The sequence below is a fragment of the Peromyscus maniculatus genome, chromosome 13 (assembly GCF_049852395.1).
Source record: "Peromyscus maniculatus bairdii isolate BWxNUB_F1_BW_parent chromosome 13, HU_Pman_BW_mat_3.1, whole genome shotgun sequence".
NCBI classification, from domain to species: domain Eukaryota; kingdom Metazoa; phylum Chordata; class Mammalia; order Rodentia; family Cricetidae; genus Peromyscus; species Peromyscus maniculatus.
In genome coordinates, this window is record NC_134864.1 from 29,256,977 (window position 1) to 29,274,426 (window position 17,450).

Genomic DNA, 17,450 nt, shown 5'->3' on the forward strand with positions numbered 1-17,450 from the left:
ACCAGATGGGTCGTGTTTTGCTTTGCTTCAATAAAACTTAAAATCCTGGCTTCTTGGGTTGGAAATGTCACTTAGTGGCCCAGTGCCTGCCTTCCCACACATGAGGGTCCTGGGTTCAATCCCCAGTACTAAAAAAGGAGGGGGAGCTAGCTTCTAGGAAAAAACATCTGAACATCTCAAATATTATACTAAATATTCACCAGAGTTAAAAGTAGTTAACATTTGTGACTAAGAAATGTAATGTGCCATTTCCTTATTTCACATTTATGTTCCATTCCAATGGGTCATTGTGCTCACCTTCTGGCACTGAACTTTCTGTGCCTTATCTCGAGAAAGGTCCAGACCTCACTGCTGTAAAGACAGTCTGCATTGTTCTAGATAGCCTCCTGAGTACTGTTTTCCTGAGTGTTAATGCTTTTTAAATTAGGTTAGTTTTAGAGAGTGTTAAGATGAATTTAGAAAAAACCTTGGGTTTTGTTTTAAGAAAGCAGCTTTGGACTTAACCATTTTCCACAGGTTGCATGTATTACCATGACTTTTTTCTTGGAGTGCTGTGATCAAAGGGCTCCCAAGTGTCTTAACTGTCTGTTATTTCATCTTCACAACTGAAGTAACTGCTTCTCACTTCTTTAATTACAGTCAGGAAGGCCCCAGGTGAACAGCGGGCACTCCATTGGGAGTGGCTTTGTGAAGTGTTTCCTACATGTGTTTCTTAGTGTTCAGATTCTTACTAGTCACTTATGGTGTGGTTTTGAAACACTGCTTTAAAAGGCTGTGGAGGGGGTCACTGGGAAGATGGCTTGGTGGATAAGAGCACTTAACTGTGAGAAGCATAAGAGCCCAAGTTCAGATCCCAGGTACCCACATAGAAAGGGCGTGGTGCTTCCTGTGCCTCTAACCCCGGCATTGGGTGCTGGAGACAGGTAGATCCCAGGAGCAGGCAAGTCGGAGAGTGATGGAGGAGGACGCCTGACTACACCTCGCTCTACCCTTCTCATGTGTGGGTTACCCCACACTTACATGCATACATCATACACTCATACACCCCAAAAGTTATGTTGGGTTTTCCAGCTGTTCCTCGTAGGGTTCTAAGGACCATGTACTAAGGCAAAACCAGACTAAATCCTTGGTTCTCCTTCCTTCCCTCTGCCACAGTGACACAGACCCTGGCTCCCGCCAGTGGCCCGAGTCCGACACCTTCTCTGGCTCTCAGTCCCCACAGTCTGTGGGCAGTGCAGCTGCAGACAGTGGCACCGAGTGCCTCTCAGACTCTGCCATGGACTTGCCTGATGTCACTCTCTCCCTCTGTGGAGGCCTCAGTGAGAATGGAGAGATTTCTAAAGGTATGCTGGACAGCCATGCTTGTCTTCACCTCAGGAGGGTAGCCAGGTCATCTCTTGTTTTAACATCTGTCTTTGTGCCCAAGCCTCTGTTCAATAAATTACTGGCATGAGGGGAAGAAATTAATGAAATCTGCTTTTAAACATGGTATGATGTGTGAATTCTTGACTGGCCTTGTGTGAGTATGGGTCCCTTTCCATAAGGCCTTGTCCTTAGAGTTTCACAGTGCCTTTGTGTGGGGTAGGTGGTTTTGTGAGGACTTCTGCCTTGAGGACTCTAATTTCAGACTCAGAAGTTGATAACTTACAGGCTGTGCTCTCCGCAGAGCAGCAGGGTGGGGTCCTGTGGCGTTGATCGTGTTTGTATGTCAAGCTGCTGACATATCTGAGTGGGGCTGGGGCCCCAGCTGCCTTCCTGGCAGACCCTAGGACTCAGGGAGGGAGGACTGTGAAGCTGTGGGACATGGCTGTCCACTAGCAACAAGTGGGATTACCTCCTTTCTCAGGCTTGAGAGATGTCTGTCCCATGTTCTTCCAGCCTTTGCTCCCCCATCTCCTGTGTTAAATAAACATGCTAGGCAAGCGGTGTGCCATTAGCGAGATCTGCTTCCCTTCTGTCATAGTTTAAATAACACTGGAACAGGATGCCTGGGTTGACCTGGGTAGTCCAGGCAGAGCTGGTCCTGCTGGCAACTTTAGATTCACTTTCAGTTAAGGCTTTTGTCAGTTTGGCCACTGGCCTGTAATGGCTTTTCCCTAAAGGGCAGGATTTCCTTTCCATGACTAACACTGTGGTCACATTAGCACTGTCCTTTGTCTCCTCTCCCCTTCAAAGACTAAAGATGTGAAAACGAGACTGGGTGAAGAGAGCCCAGAGCTGCCTCACACATGGCAGCAGGGCTGCAAGGAGGCTAGAAAGGTGGTGGGCTTTTTCTTATGTTGGTTTGGGGTTTAGGTTGGTTGTTTGAGTCCTAAAAATATTAAAGTGTATTTATATGTGTAGTTTATCTTTTGATAAATATGGAAAAGTTTCTTCTAAAAGCCTTTTTAAAAGCCCACAAGTCTTTTGGTGCAGAGTACTATAACCGTCTCCTACAGGGATCTGTGCATCTCTCACCAAGCTGACGGTTGCTCTCCTTTGCAGAAAAGTTCATGGAGCATATCATCACTTACCATGAGTTTGCAGAAAACCCTGGCCTTATCGACAACCCGAACCTGGTAATACGGATATATAACCGGTAAATACCGTTGCCTGATCATTGCTACGTACTCGACAGTTTTTAACTGTCATTGTTTTCCTTGCTATAAAATTTGTCATCACGTAAATGAGCCAACAAACAATGATTTGCAGATGAGACTGAAGCTCCAGCTTATTTTTAACTGAGTCATTGCAGTGCTGTTACTCTGCTTGATGGAATTTACTGCTTCTCAGCTCACAGAAGTTTGGCTTAAAGCAAATCTTCAAAATTCCGTTGCTCATCTATTTATTGGAGAGAATGAACAATTTGATAGATAGTTTTTCTACTTTTCTCTAGTCCCCCGACCCTCTCTCTGCCCCAGCCCTTTCCCCCACCCTACTTTGCTTCTGACTCTCTGTGTAATGGGTTTGCACAATTTTCGTTTCTCATAGTTACTACAACTGGGCTTTGGCCGCTCCCATGATCCTTAGCTTGCAAGTATTCCAGAAGAGTTTGCCTAAGGTGAGTGGTCTGCATTTGAAACCTCCTTCAAAGTATCTGTAACATCTAGCAGTCCAAAAGTTTATATTCTGTATTATTGGGTTCTATTCAAGGTTTTGAGTGTAGTATTTTATATCAGAGATCCAATCTGCTGTGTTCACCCACTAAATCCTAGGCAATGACGTGGCCTGCCACTTTTCCTCATTTTTTGTTAAGTGTTTATTTAGACCAGTTTCAGAGTTAGAGACTTAGAGTGCTCAGTGATAGAGCACTTTCCTGAGTGTGTGAAGGTCTGGGTTCAGTTGCCAGTAGCACAAAAGGAATGGGAGTGATAGGTTTTATTAAATCATCAGTTAAAGATGGAATCGAGGCATAAAATATTTTCTTCTCAATATGGGAAGAAGCAACAAGTGGGTGATGTGCACACTAGAAAGGTGACATCAGTGTGGCTGGGTCAGATGGTGGCTGGAATGCCTGTTACATAGGACTTTCTGCCCACCCACAAGATATCATTTGCATAATCAGTTTTTGTATCATAAAAGCCACAGGTTCCAAAGATAAGAGGTGAAAGCCGTCTGTCTGCTTGCAGAACCCTGAGGTCCACTGGGTTCACACCACAAAACTGCCCTGAAGCAAAGGAGGAGTGCATTGCCTTTCTTTCTGGGCTCCTGAAAGCATAGATGGGTTTGAGCGGTGTGTAGAGCATCACTCATTCTGTAAGAAGGCAGTGTCCGAGGACGGTAGTGAGGAATCAGTGATTTGCAACCACCAGATCTCCTGTTAACCCACACTGACTGTTTGCAGGCCACGGTCGAGTCCTGGGTTAAAGACAAGATGCCAAAGAAATCTGGTCGGTGGTGGTTTTGGCGTAAGAGAGAGAGCATGACCAAACAGGTAATGACTCCGATTTGATTTGAAACAACTCTTTGTCTGCCACTCATACAAAGTATAGGGTACGGGCGCTGTTTGGCAGGAGGAGTCACTGCATGCAGGTGCTGCACGGGTGCTTTCTACAGATGTTTGAACTGCTGTTTATCGGGAGCTTGGACTTGGTGGGCAGAGCTGGGTGAAGCTGCATGAGTAGTGAGAGTGGAGCTGGAACTAGCCTTGAAGGGGCTCCAGAACTGTGCTCTTTGCACTTGTGTAACCTCTCAGGTGTGAACAGGAGCTGACAGTTCTGCACAGAGCCACATACAAGCATGCAGAATATCCCTTTAGCCAAGTAGCAGGAGAGCATATTTGTCCAGAGACCCACACTAAATGAGCCTTCTAAAGAAGAGAATTCTGGGAGTTCCACCTATAGTTTTTCAGATAGCAGAGGGTGGTGCTCCTGCCTTTACCAAGTGCATATCTGTACCAGTGTGGTCTCTGACTGCTTTCCCCCTTCTGCAGGTGACCCAGGAGAAGGCACCAGTGGTCACTTTGGTAGTGGAGTCCAGGTGTCTCTACCATTGGGCCAGTTAGTTATATTTTGTGGACATATATATATATGATTTCTGCCCTTCGGCTTCAAGTGGAGAAAGTCCCTCAAGTTTCCAGTTTGGGTTGAGGTTTCTGTTTCCCAGCAAGAATGAGAGCTGAAGTCTGGAGAAAACATTGTACACTGACATTATCATCTTTCTTTCAGCTGCCAGAGAGCAAAGAGGGAAAATCTGAGGTCCCGCCAACAAATGATCTGCCTTCTAGTGCTGAGGAGCCAATCAGTGCCAGGTGGGTCCCTATCCTTTATCCTAGCTCACAGCACTCTGTCAATCCTGCTTGGGTGTTACATCAAAGTTGATCTTGGCAATTTTGCTGAATTTTTAGCCAGAAATACCTTTTTCCTATAGAGAGACATGACGTGACATTAAGTGGCTTGTCAGTGCCACTTGGTAGATAAGAACTGCCTTTCCCAATTTACAGACGTCAATACACATCACTGCTTCTAACTACTGTGCCCAGCACAGAACCAGGCTACTAGGAAAGGCAGAACTTTGGGAAGGGATCCTGGAATGATTGGGGTACCTGTTGTGCTGGTACCCCTACTCCCCCTGCTTTTAAGGTGGCAGAAAGGACATGAAAAAGCTTCTAAAGGGTGGGTGTGGGTACATTGTCCTCTCCTTTGGGCATTGGAATTGGCTCAGCCTGAGGATAGTTGAGCATGTTGTGTATGCTTACATTCTCAACCCCACACCCTCGTCCCACTCCCACATGGCAATCCTAGTCTAGGAATTTATCTTCTTGCTCTTCTCACTTTCTGTTAGAAAAGAAGTATAAAGTGAACTTTCTAACTTCAGAAATATGTCCTGCTATCCCAGTGATGTTTTAAAAGATACAGAAGTAACTTCATGCCACTTACAGGGAGACAGATAGTGGCCTTTTAAATTTGTGATGCTAATAGTTAAGGCATAAATAAATGGATATGGATAAGTGTTGGAAAAAACAACTCTTGCTGTCCTAGAAGGGGTTTAAGGTTTTTTGGTTTTTGGAGACCAGGTCTTCCTGTATAGCCAAGGCTTGAGCAGATTCTTCAGCCTCAGCCTTCTAGAGATTGGGATTATGGACATGTGACACTTGTTTATTTTCCATCCTAAATTATAAAAGCTCTATCAAATGCCCTGCCTCTTTGTGACTAGTGTGCTGTTGGCTAGGCCTGCAGAGAACGATACTTCTAGTGACGAGGGGTCCCAGGAGTTGGAAGAAACAATCAAAGTCGACACCATCTCCATCGAGACACTGGGTCACTGTAGCACAGCTTCCTATAAGAAGTCGCTCCGGCTCTCCTCGGACCAGATAGTGAGTACTGTGCAGTAGAGTTGTGCGCTATGAACTTCTCTAGGAGAACAGCACCCCAACCCTGGTGAGCAATTAGGACCGCTCAGGGAGCCTGAGACCCGGGTCCTGCCCACAGAGAACTATTGCCTCAGTTTCTGGAAATGAACCAAGGAATAGTTTTTTGGTTTTGGTTTGTTGTTGTTTTCCATGGTTTTTGTTGGGGGTGGGGGGTTGGGGTTTTTTTGGTTTTTTTGAGACAGGGTTTCTCTGTGTAGCTTTGCACCTTCCCTGGAACTCACTGTAGCCCAGGCGGGCCTGGAACTCACAGAGATCCGCCTGCCTCTGCCTCCCCAGTGCTGGGATTAAAGGCGTGCGCCACCACTGCCTGACTCAGGAATGGGTATTTTTAGCAGGTGTCTTTAGTGAATCTTGCTCCTCACTCAGCACAGAACCACATACTGCCTCTTGGGATTCATAACAGTAGAGCAGTGACATTTTAAATGCAATTTCCTACATCTCATTTGGACACAGTTTGACTATGAAATGGCTTTACTGAATTGAGCATGAGGCTGTGGCCAGGGCAGTGATTAGTGAGTTTAGGTATGATGGATGATAGGGAGGTTATCAGGAAATCCTTAGAATTGGAAAACAGTTCAAGCAGTGTGGCTTCCTCAACCATTATTACCATGCTACATGCTAACACCAAGGAAACTACATGCCCTGAGTTCTGTTGTAAAGCTTTAAACTTGCTTTAATGTTGTGTTTTTTATAAAAGGCAAAATTGAAGCTTCATGATGGCCCCAATGACGTGGTGTTCAGTATTACAACCCAGTATCAGGGCACCTGTCGCTGTGCGGGTACCATTTACCTGTGGAACTGGAATGACAAAGTGATCATCTCTGACATCGATGGAACAATAACCAAGTGAGCTTGGCATACTGTGGGCGGCAGGAAGGGTGTGGGTTGGGGAAGCAGTCAGTCCTCAGCAATAATGAGTGTCTTTTAAACCATATGCCCTTAGATGTCCTGAAAACAGCCCAAATGGAGTCATTTTTATGGGTGAGGAGAAAGTCTATGTAACCATACAAATGAATTCTCAAAGTAACTTGGAAAGATTTGGCTATTTAGTCCCCAAATTCTAATGTTCAAACAAGACAAACTGTTAAGATTTTAAGGATGAGAGAAAAAAAAGATGTGCTAGTAGATTATCCCTGAAAATAAATACTGTGCTTTCCTATAACTCCCTTTTAGGAGCACCTCAGGGTGTATTATTGCAGGACTGCCTTGCAGTTGCACAGAGTCAGGATGAAACCAGCTTGGGAGAGTGTCCCCAGCTTGCACCCCCACCTAGTGCTTATTGGCAGCAAATATGGAAAATGCTCAGCCTTATATGTTGGTTTCTGATATCTGTTTCTGTTTCTACCCCTCTTACCAGGTCTGATGCCTTGGGACAGATTCTCCCACAACTGGGTAAAGACTGGACTCATCAGGGCATAGCGAAGCTCTACCATTCTATCAATGAGTAAGTACTCATTCCCATGCATCCTCTTCCCAGTTGTGCTTTGACCAAGAACTCGAGAAAAATAATATACATCTGTACACATTGTGTGTTTGTGGCCTAGATAGTTTTTGGTTGTTTTCAAAAGCGTGGGTGGGTGGTATTAGTGGTTTTACCTGTCATAACTCAGCTAAGTTCTGGGAACCACCGACTTCGCTAGGTCGTCAGAACTGTAACTATTTGTGGCTAAGATTTATCAGGATTTTCATATCTGGTTTATTTACTGGGTAGATAGCATAAGCATGCATGGAAAACAGTTGCTCAAGAGAAGCCATACCATCCTTTTTGGGATCCTAGCATGTCCATGTGCCACTGATCTGGAGATATATAGTGCCATCTTCAACTTGAGTTGAGAACACCATCTTATGAAAATCAGAATATGTCAGCTACTCGGGTGTGATTATGCCCCCTGTCCTGTGGAATAGTTTGTGACCTACAGACTGAATAAGGCCCCATAGATAGTTCATTTACAGCAGATACCACCTTACAGATAGTCCAGGTCTGCCCACTCTGGGTCTGTTTCTGAACTAGGTCAGCATGCATTCTGTCAGGGCTTTGCAGTTTAATACAATCCTGTTTTCCCATAGTTTCTAACCCTAACTGGTTTCTTTCTAAGGTCAGTAATTTCATTTTCAAAGTAAATGAGAAGACCTTAATTTGAATCTGTTAAAAGGAAAAAAAAAATTGTCTTTCCTTGATCCAAAACCCATGGCTAACCAGGTTGTTTGTATGTGTGTTTGTTGTTTTAGGAACGGTTACAAGTTTCTATACTGTTCCGCACGTGCCATTGGCATGGCCGACATGACCCGTGGCTATCTGCACTGGGTCAATGACAAGGGCACGATCCTGCCCCGAGGCCCTCTGATGCTGTCTCCCAGCAGTTTGTTCTCTGCCTTCCACAGGTAGCCCCAGTGGCTATGCTGGGTTCCTCCAGGGGCTGGGGTGGGGGGAGCATTAGAGCCCAGGGCCCAGTGGAGTATGTGAACAGACAGAACTCTGGACAGGCTCCCAGGCTCTAGAGTGTCTGTTTCTTCATTTGCTGCTCTCTGAAGTGCTCAGAGATGATGAAGGAAAGTGTGACTTCCCACAAGCGTTATCACCCAGACATTCTGTCATGAGACTGACAAGCCAAAGAGGAAGGATGCTGACCATGCCCAGGATTAAGAAAGGAGGGTGATGTGGGGATGAAGATCTGTCCGAGAACATACTTTAGTAAAACTACCATTTTGAACTTGGTGCTTGTATTTCTTTTTCTTTAGGGAAGTGATAGAAAAGAAACCAGAGAAGTTCAAAATTGAGTGTCTGAATGATATTAAGAACCTCTTTGCCCCGTCCAAGCAGCCCTTCTATGCTGCCTTTGGAAACCGTCCTAACGTAAGTGTCTTTGGAGTGTGTGTCGATTCTGTGTGAGCAGAATTCAAGCAGAGCTGCCTTTCGGGCACAGCCATGTTACAGTTCTCAAGCCAGATCTATAAGCAGAGGAAAATGGCTGCTCTGCCCCGTGGGGTCTCTAGAACCTTGCGCATTCTAACCATGTAATCTACCGTTGAACTGTGTTATTCCAACCCTTTAAAAAATTGTAATTCATTTTATGTGTATAAGTACTTTGTCTACATGTATATATATTGAACCACATGTGTGCCTGATGCCTGTGGAAGTCAGAAGGCATCAGATCTCCTGGAATTTAGAGTTACAGGTGATTTTGAGCACCATACGGATGCTGGAAATCAAACCTAGGTCCCTCTGCAAGAACAACAAGTGCCCTTAACCATGAGTATCTCTCCAGTCCCTTTTTAAATTTTTTGGTGAAACAAGAGCCCAGTAAGTTACCCAAGCTGGCCTTGAACTCGTTCTATAGCTTAAGTAGCCTTTGAACTTGAAATCTTGCCTTAGCCACTTGAGTAGCGAGGATTACAGGTTTTCAGTAGGGGCCAGGTTTATTCAAATTTTCCTAGAAGCTGGGGAAGTCCTGCACTTAGCTTTTGGCCCCAGGAGTATATACAGAAGGATATCGTTCTTTGCCCCACTCCCACCCCCACCCCCAACTTTGAATGTATTTTCTCAGTCATTTCTGCCCACATTGTAACTGGTCTTGAGCCGTGCCCTTGAATCCACACCAGAACCATGGTGCAAGTACTGCCTCTTCATTGACAGTTCTCACCCTGCCTTTTGTACTGCATCCTGTTGGGGGAGGGGACCCTCCATCTCTGGGTGTACTAAAGATGTTACTTCAGTATTCTCAGAGGACCCTGCTTTGCTCCTTTGCTGCCCGTTTTCTGACTCCCTGTGCACTTTCTGGGTTTGTCTAAAGACTTCAGGCTTCAGCCAATGCAGTGGTTCTGGCTAGGAGGAACCAGCTAAGTTTTTGTTTCTTCTGCAGGATGTCTATGCTTACACACAAGTCGGAGTTCCAGACTGTAGAATATTCACCGTGAATCCAAAGGGTGAATTAATACAAGAAAGGACCAAAGGAAACAAGTCATCGTAAGTGCATTCAGGGTGCAGCCAGGGTGCAGCTGAGGACAACTAAGAACTGAGACAGGGCCCAAGCAGGAGGAGCAGAGCTATACCTCTGTGAGCGTTTTCCTTGAGGATGGTGGCTTAAGGAATCTCTGGTTATTTTATGTATGGAAGACAGTCTGGACCTTGGGTAGGGCCAAGCTCTGAGGAAATGCTGAGCAGCCCTCTTACCTTTATCTGAAAAGCCAGCTTCACAGCCCATGGCTTTGTGCTAGACATAAGTTGTGAAGTAACACTTGTATCTCTTCCCAATCCCTTCCAGGTATCACAGGCTGAGTGAGCTTGTGGAACACGTGTTCCCACTCCTCAGTAAGGAACAGAATTCTGCCTTTCCCTGCCCAGAGTTCAGTTCCTTCTGCTTCTGGCGAGACCCAATCCCTGATGTGGACCTGGATGACCTAGCTTGAACAGGGCCTGTATGGCAAGGTGGGGTCACTGTCACTCACCTCTAAGCAGGGAAGATAACTGGCCCTCTTACAGATGAAGATCCAGGGGCTGGCAGTCAGGAACCTGCTTTCCAGAACAGGGACAGGGTCCCCGAAGCTGGCACTGCCGCCCTCATTCACCTTCCCAGGCCACCACTCAGCACCTGGACAGAGGAATAAGGGACTCAGCCTGAGGTACAAGCCTGTGCTCCGTCCCATGGGGTCCCTCACATGCTTCCTGTGGAGGTGTGTGCTGTGCACCACTCACCTGCATAACTTAACATGGAAGAAGTCAGAAACTGAAAAAGAATGGACCAGCACATGACTACACACAGTAAAGAGTTAAAATTTCCACTGCTCAGTTGAGATCGTTTCTCTCTCTAACCAGGGCTTTCTCCAGAGGTCCAGTTAGTGTTGTAGCTTCATGTACATGTCCTCCTCAGGACACTCCACTCTTGAACACTGAACTAGGACAGCTGCTTCGTGTGCCAGCACCACCAGCCCCACTAGACCAGCGTGGGCGTGGGGGAGAGCACCCGGCATCATCATCTTCTCAACCTGCGCCTGCTGCACAGTGAGGAAGAAGCTGTTTAAGTTACTGTTTTAACCTAGCCAGAAGAACAAATGCATATTTTATGTCTGGAGTAAGAGTGAAAAATTGGTTTAAAATACAGAAAAAGGCAGCAGCTTCGCCTTACAATGTAGAAAGGCAGTTGCCCTGGGTCCTGGGAGTTGTTACCCTTTTCTCTGACAGTGTCACCTGACATTAGTGGCCCTTTGCAAGTAGGTATTTCAGGACAGGGTTTCTGGAATTCTGGGCTTCAGAGTTGCCAGGGGAAAGCCTTTGGCTAGTGGCATTGACCAGTCATTTGGATTTCAGCCATGTAATGAGTCCCTGGAGGCATGGGAGACAGGAGTCATGGAGTGCCTGTTGAGAGCTAGCACCTCAGCAGTGGCTCCAGCCCATTGTTGTGACTCATCTGCCAGCTCTAACTCAGTTGACACTGCAGATGTGGCCCCATGGGAATGTGGGGGTACCCTTCATTTCCTTGGCAGCATCATGCACTGGCCTAGTTAAGTGCTCTTGTCAAATGTCAGGACAGATGGCACCAGGGAGGGTTGTGTCCTGGAATCTCCAGAGCCTATGATCAGCTGGGTGTGGACAGTCAACTGCAGTGCGAACATCAAGAGAGTGTTGGCAGAAGGCATCCCAGAGACCTTCAGTGGTTCTTGGTCACAGCCCTCCACTGGGAAGATGCTTCTGAGCAGAGAGGGGCTGCAGATCAAGATGGTTCCACTTCCAACTCTGCATGCCCTGTAGTTAGATGGATGGCCTTGTCAGTGTTTTAGATTGCTTCACCTAACATAATACTCACCTAGAGTTGGTTTAGAAAAGGGGTGGTTATTTTCCAGATTGGAGAGTTGAGTGTCCCTGCCTCATTTCAGTATTGCAGTTGAATGCAGAGACCATGGTAAAATTCTTTAATAAAAGAAGAAAAAAACCTCTTTGAACATAGTTCTCAGTGGCAAAACCACTTGGAGGCACATGCTCCCAGAGAAGGGGCAATACAGGCTTCCACAGTGCTGACGTTCCCCATAAGTAGTTGACGTCTCCTTCATGAGTTATTTGTGTTAGGCAGTAGGGAAACTCGGTTGTTTGTGTGAATTCTTCCCAGTTAGTGAAGTAAGATTCTGCTAAAGCAGCCACATGGCACTTGATGCTGTCAAGCTAATCAGCACCTCCTGGGACTTGGGCGCACTTTTAAGGAATAATGAGAGTTGTGTGTGCTTAACCTGAGCTTAGTAGAATCTCTGATACAGAAAATCTTATCATGTTTCCTCCTTAGACTGTTTTAGTTTGCCCTTTATGGAGTTTTTGCCTAGGTAGTCTGTTTCCTTTTCTTGACAAACTGTTCTTTGGACACACGGGCCTTTTCAGAGGGCCCGGCTTAGGATCTGGGGCTCCTGGCCTGTGCTGATCCTTCTGCCCCGGTGTCCATTAGCCCTGCACTTGTCACTACAGATTGATCAGTGGGTATTTAGGCTAATGAATGTAACTCTTTTTCCTTATTTAAAGGAGTCTTCTCGCTAAAAGTAGATGATTACTATTACTGTAGTGTTATGAAGTATTAGGTTTGTGCTGAAAATCCATTGCCATTTGTTACAAATGACATTTGTTCTTTCTGTGAAAGAGAGATGCCTTCAAGTGTGTTTGCACACAAACCCTTAGCTGGCTTGTTGCAGTCTCACCCTTGCCGTCGGTGACAGGTGATATTGAAGGGACGCTGCTGGCGGACTGGCCTCTGAGTTGTTAGGTCAGCTGTTGCGTAGTGAAGTGGCCCCTCAGTCCTCCAGTTCACTCTGACTTGAGTGTTTGCTTTGATGTTGAGTGTTGAAGCTTGCACTGCTATAGAATTGATGGCTGCTCTGCATCAGGCTATGGGATGCACATGTGGACCTGGAGCATGCACATTAACCCTGTGATCAGTACTGCATTTCCTGTGGTCTAACCTGTCTGCATAGTTCCAGTTGGGAAAAGAAATGTCCTATTGTGATGACCCCAAACTAAAGCTGCTAAAAATCATAGAAGGGACAAGGACCAGAGCCAAGCGGCAGGGAAGCTTCTGTCCTTCGAAGCCCCTTTGCCCATGGGACGGGTCCAGCTTTCTGTAGTACTCCTGCAGCATGGCGTCCATGAGAGAGAGAGAGAGAAACGGTTAAGGTGACATGAACAACCTTCTCTTTTTGCAAATTGGTCGTTGCAGGGAGCTCGACTTAGACCTTCATTGTATCGCTCTGGGACACTGCGTTTCTGAGCTTAAGAGCATGCTGGGGGTTCTTGAAAACTGGGTGAAGTAAGTGCTCTTTCAGGTGAAAACGTTTTGTTTTGATTTGAAGGCAGAGGAAAGATTGCTCTTTTAATAACTGTGTTCAGCTGATGACGTATTTGATTATTAGCCGGCATTGTCACTAAGCAGTTTAAGTTGTGTAACCGTAAACACCAGTGCAGTACCTCAGTTATGGTAAAGATGTCTTCAGATGAACGGCTCATATTTTGGTGCAGTGTTTGATGTTCACAACAAAATGTTACAATAATAAACTAACATAAACTGAGTGCATTGGGCTCTTTCCTTTACAGGGCATTTGACCATCTTATCTGTATTGGTGCCAGAGGTTGATGAGTATAATTGTCAGTCATATATGAATAGCATTTTTGTCTTTGCTGACGTAATTGTCTAAAGGAAGGAACTACTTCCTGTTGCTCACCTGTGAACCCTGATTCCAGAAGTAAAGGTCCATCCACAGGAACTAAGGCCTCTACCTTGTGGATTCTGCCAAGAAGGGATTGATTGAGACATCATTTCTCCTATAGTCTGGCTGCCACAGCAGCCTTTCAGAGTCTCCTAGGAGTCCTGCTCAGCCTTGAATACCCCACCTTTATTAAGCCCTTTTTGAGGTATGTGGCAGGTAACAGTCTTGATGTTTCCATCAGAGAGCAGAGTGGACATGATCTTTGATCACAACCCACATCACATAGGTGATCCTTCAGATCACCGGGCAGTGGATACTACTACACCTGTTGGATCACAGGTCCTTTAATGAAAATTTTGTGTTTGATGCTGCTTTTCTATGGCGAGAGGCTGGGGTGAGAGAAACCCCAGGTCTTTTGGTGGTGTACTTTGACCTAGAAAGGAAGAGACTGATTAGAAAAGAAAAATGGGGTTTTCCTCAGAACAGTTTAAAGTGCCGTGAGAGTAGAGGCGGCATCCATTCATGAGCTCAGAGGACCCAGTTTGTGCACCCCTCCTGCGCAGTGGAAACCCACCCCTGTCGTCTGCTTGTGTCCCTCCTTCCCGTTATAAGATGGCGTAAGGAGAACACAGATGGATGTTTAGGAAGCGAATAGGGGCCAGAGTCGCTCTTGAGAGCCACAGGCCTAGACTTGAGGTGTCTACTTCCCTTTCTTGCTGCCAGTGTGTGGAAGCAAGAACAGTTATCACTGGAAATGCTGGCCACGTGCTGATGTAGAAATGACTTAAAATACACCACGAACAGACTTGCATTCCTCCTTGGGGGTTCAATTTAGCAGCAGTTTTTAGTCATTCAGACAGTCCTGTTTGGTGGTGGTACATGTCAGCAAGATGCCCCAGTCCTTAAGTGCTGCCCTTTTTCTCAGTAACCAACAGCGCCTTGATTTCAGAAGTTGTACCCTGAACAAGGAGGCCCTGTGGTGCATGCTGGTCGTCCCTGTTTGGGAGGACTGCTTGACCGGCCTGGGTGACATAACAAGACCCTGTCTCAGAATTTTTATAGGTCATTGAAACCTCAAGCCTGAGGAAGTACTTAAATTCAGTTTATTCCTGACTCATGGGCACATGACTTGAGGGGTGTGGTGACTTAGGGGGGCCGCTCCAAACTCTCCTCCCCCAGACAAGCGCTGGCTGTCCTGACCTGTCTCCTGCATGGGCTGGCAGTGAACACAGGCTCACCCCTCTAGATCCACTGGGGAGGGGGGGTGTAGTAAGTGCACCTTTTCCAGTAAAGGAGTCGAGTCACACACAGGAGGGCTCGGAGGAACACAGTGGCCACTCGTCTTGTGTCAGGCTGCTGCCTTCCAGCCACTGAGCACTTGGCCATTTTGGCACTGAATAAGGTCTTCAAAGAAGAGTGTGAGGGGAAGGGCAGAAGCACGCACGTGCACCAGCTGGGTTTTCCTAAAAACACTGCTGCTTCAGATTTTCCCGTGAGTCATTGCTACGACAGGCAAGGGTACTCTGGTAGCTCCTTAGCCAGCTGTCGAAACGGAGAACTCTAGAATGTGATGTGCAGTCCAGGGCCAGCCTTCCAACAACCCTTGAAACCCAAGGTATTTTTACAGCAGTAGCCTCTGCTGCCAACTGGGTTAAGAGCAAGACAAGCTGGTTAGCAAAAGCTGCTGAGCTACATGCCTCCTATGTGCCTAGAGCATTGTGGAGCTGCTGGGAAAGAATTATGCTAGGCCTCCTAGACTAATCTGCCTGTCCTCTCAGATGATCTCAGCTTCCAGTCAGCCATCCGTTTCCTATTGGGCCCTCTTGTTGCTTAGGAACCAGAGTTCTTGTGCTGTCCCTGCCAGCCAGCTGTGCAGTGGAGCAATGAGAAGTCAGTCTCATTAGCCTGTAACCAGATCACTACCCCTAACAGACCATGGTAGGCCCTGACCTTCAAGGACATCTGGCCTGTGTTTACCAGCCAAAATCAAAACCCAAATGTGTACAGCCTAGAAGCTGGCAGGTAGCAGTTTAAAGGTTGGGATTAATTTACACAAGATTACTTCTTCAAGTCATAAAAAGTTCTCTAGGTTGCTTTTTTTTAACCCATAAGGCATCAGGTAAAGAGAAGGAACATAAAGGGGTTTCGACGTCTTTATTGATGCTCCCTGTCTTTGCACTTACATTGTACATGTCATTCAAGGAGACCAGCAAGCTTCATAAATAGTGTCTGTTACCTCCCCCTTTGCAGCAGGGCCCAGGTGAGCAGAGAGGAGTCCCAGACGCTAACAGCAAGCCAAGTGTGGGACAGCCCGGATTAAACTCGGGGTCCAGGCCCCATCAGCACTTCAGTGTTTAAATTCTCCTACGTGCAGTGTAGAGAGAAGCATCCGCTCCAGTGTTCTCCAGTGAAGGCCAACTACAGATTCTCCAGCTGCAGCAGGCCCAGCAGGGGAGCAGCTTCAACCTCCACAGGTAGCACCGAATAGGCCTAGCCCAGGAGAAGCCAGCTTCTAGCCAAAGGGACTTGCCAAGTCTTCTCATTGCCCAGTTAGGGTTCCAGAAAAATGGGGGCCACATTAACCATGTGTCACTTTCCGGGCTGCCTGTAAACTCCTAAGGGGTAGCAGTCTCTACAGTGAGGTAAGACCTTTATCCTGGGGGCAGGTGGAGTGTGTGTAGCAAACTAGACCAGTGCTCCAGTTACATAAACTGAATATATTAAAGCTTTGGAGTTTTTACAACCTTCCCCTCCTGACTTCCCTAGAGGTGGGAGAGGAAAGGATACAGGAAAACACCACTAAAGGTGGAGTACATTTCGTCAAAGTCTGTGTGGGCCAACCTGCCCCCAGTCACCACGACGTTGACTCCATCTCCAGCCTTCAAGTGCACAATGAGATGGAAGGCCCCTGGTCCTCCACAGGTGTGCACGGCCCCAGGAGGACGGTGGTATTCCAGGAACTCTCTCCTGTACCCAGCTGTGTGCAGCTGGGCAACACTGGCATTGGAGACAGACAGGACCGCTTCCACGTAGGCATCTCTCTCGGGGGTGAGGGTGGCTGTGATCAGGTAGCGCCCATCGTACGGTGCTGTGAAGATCCCTAGGAAGAGCCAGACAGACAGGTGAGCTGTCAGGGTTGGTGCCACACAAAGCCACTTCAAGTTCCCTCTGACTGCCCCTGGGTTTTAGCTCCCAAAGTCCCAGACAAATGAGGATGGTTAGTCAGCAAACCTGTAGAAGGCTGGCTGCTTGGGAGATTGTGCCACCTACCCCCACCTGTTTTTCAGTATGAAGATGAACTCCAGTGTGGCTATGAAATGAACATGTCGGTGTGAGCTGCGGGCCCGAGCGCAGACCGCTCAGCTCATACCGACGTGTTCCTCAGTTCATAAGCCACTGTCTTAAGCTTGTAACATCCCAAAGATAAGAGCTCCAACAACCCAGGGCTTGGAGTAATGTGATTCTTCTCACCTAAACATAGCAGCAGGTTAGAAAGCAGAAACTGGCCTTGACCCCGCTGGGATAAGCAGCCTGTTCCACCAACATTCCTGCTCTGCCAGGTACAATGGCATCTGCTACCTGAAGACTTGGGACCAAGACCCTGCCCCTGCCACGTTCAAAAGCACGTTCCTAAATCCTGGATGTCTCTTGGGGCATTTCTCCTCATTGTGTACACACAAAAGCTGGGCCGCTGGACCCAATTCCTGAGACAGCTGATGAAAAGAAAGCTTGTCCAGCTCAACAAGATGCAGACACTGAACCACCCTAGGAGGCCAAGCTAACTCTCCTCCTCTAGAAGATTCAACCTCTTGAGTACAGGTGATAGCCACTTGTGGCCAGAAGCCCTGCTGTCCACTAATGCAGTGCCCACATGATCTGGGAAGCAAAGGAAGTGGCTAGAGGTGGACCCCTCAGCCTCCAT

At 46.9% G+C, this 17,450-nt stretch overlaps 2 protein-coding genes across 15 annotated transcripts in view; one reads left to right on the plus strand and one right to left on the minus strand.

Annotated features, from left to right (window-relative positions):
* Nucleotides 1-13,391, plus strand: part of Lpin2 (lipin 2) — a 79,790-nt gene extending 66,399 nt beyond the window's left edge. For 7 of the 13 annotated variants that reach the window (XM_076549899.1, XM_006972254.4, XM_076549903.1 and 4 more), the window contains 12 exons: nt 1,156-1,343; nt 2,485-2,578; nt 2,971-3,040; nt 3,824-3,913; nt 4,647-4,729; nt 5,635-5,794; nt 6,549-6,697; nt 7,209-7,295; nt 8,081-8,233; nt 8,591-8,705; nt 9,712-9,815; nt 10,114-13,391. In XM_076549899.1, coding sequence (XP_076406014.1) covers nt 1,156-1,343; nt 2,485-2,578; nt 2,971-3,040; nt 3,824-3,913; nt 4,647-4,729; nt 5,635-5,794; nt 6,549-6,697; nt 7,209-7,295; nt 8,081-8,233; nt 8,591-8,705; nt 9,712-9,815; nt 10,114-10,258 — 1,438 coding nt within the window. In that variant the 3' untranslated portion in view covers nt 10,259-13,391. The remainder of the gene's footprint in view (nt 1-1,155; nt 1,344-2,484; nt 2,579-2,970; nt 3,041-3,823; nt 3,914-4,646; nt 4,730-5,634; nt 5,795-6,548; nt 6,698-7,208; nt 7,296-8,080; nt 8,234-8,590; nt 8,706-9,711; nt 9,816-10,113) is intronic. The other 6 variants (XM_076549905.1, XM_076549904.1, XM_076549906.1 and 3 more) reach the window with 1 other exon arrangement.
* Nucleotides 13,392-15,663: 2,272 nt separating this feature from the next.
* The window catches only part of Emilin2 (elastin microfibril interfacer 2), a 59,484-nt gene continuing 57,697 nt past the window's right edge, over nt 15,664-17,450 (minus strand). For both annotated transcript variants that reach the window (XM_006972250.4, XM_076549897.1), the window contains one exon: nt 15,664-16,628. In XM_006972250.4, the coding sequence (XP_006972312.1) occupies nt 16,291-16,628 (338 nt within the window). In that variant the 3' untranslated portion in view covers nt 15,664-16,290. The remainder of the gene's footprint in view (nt 16,629-17,450) is intronic.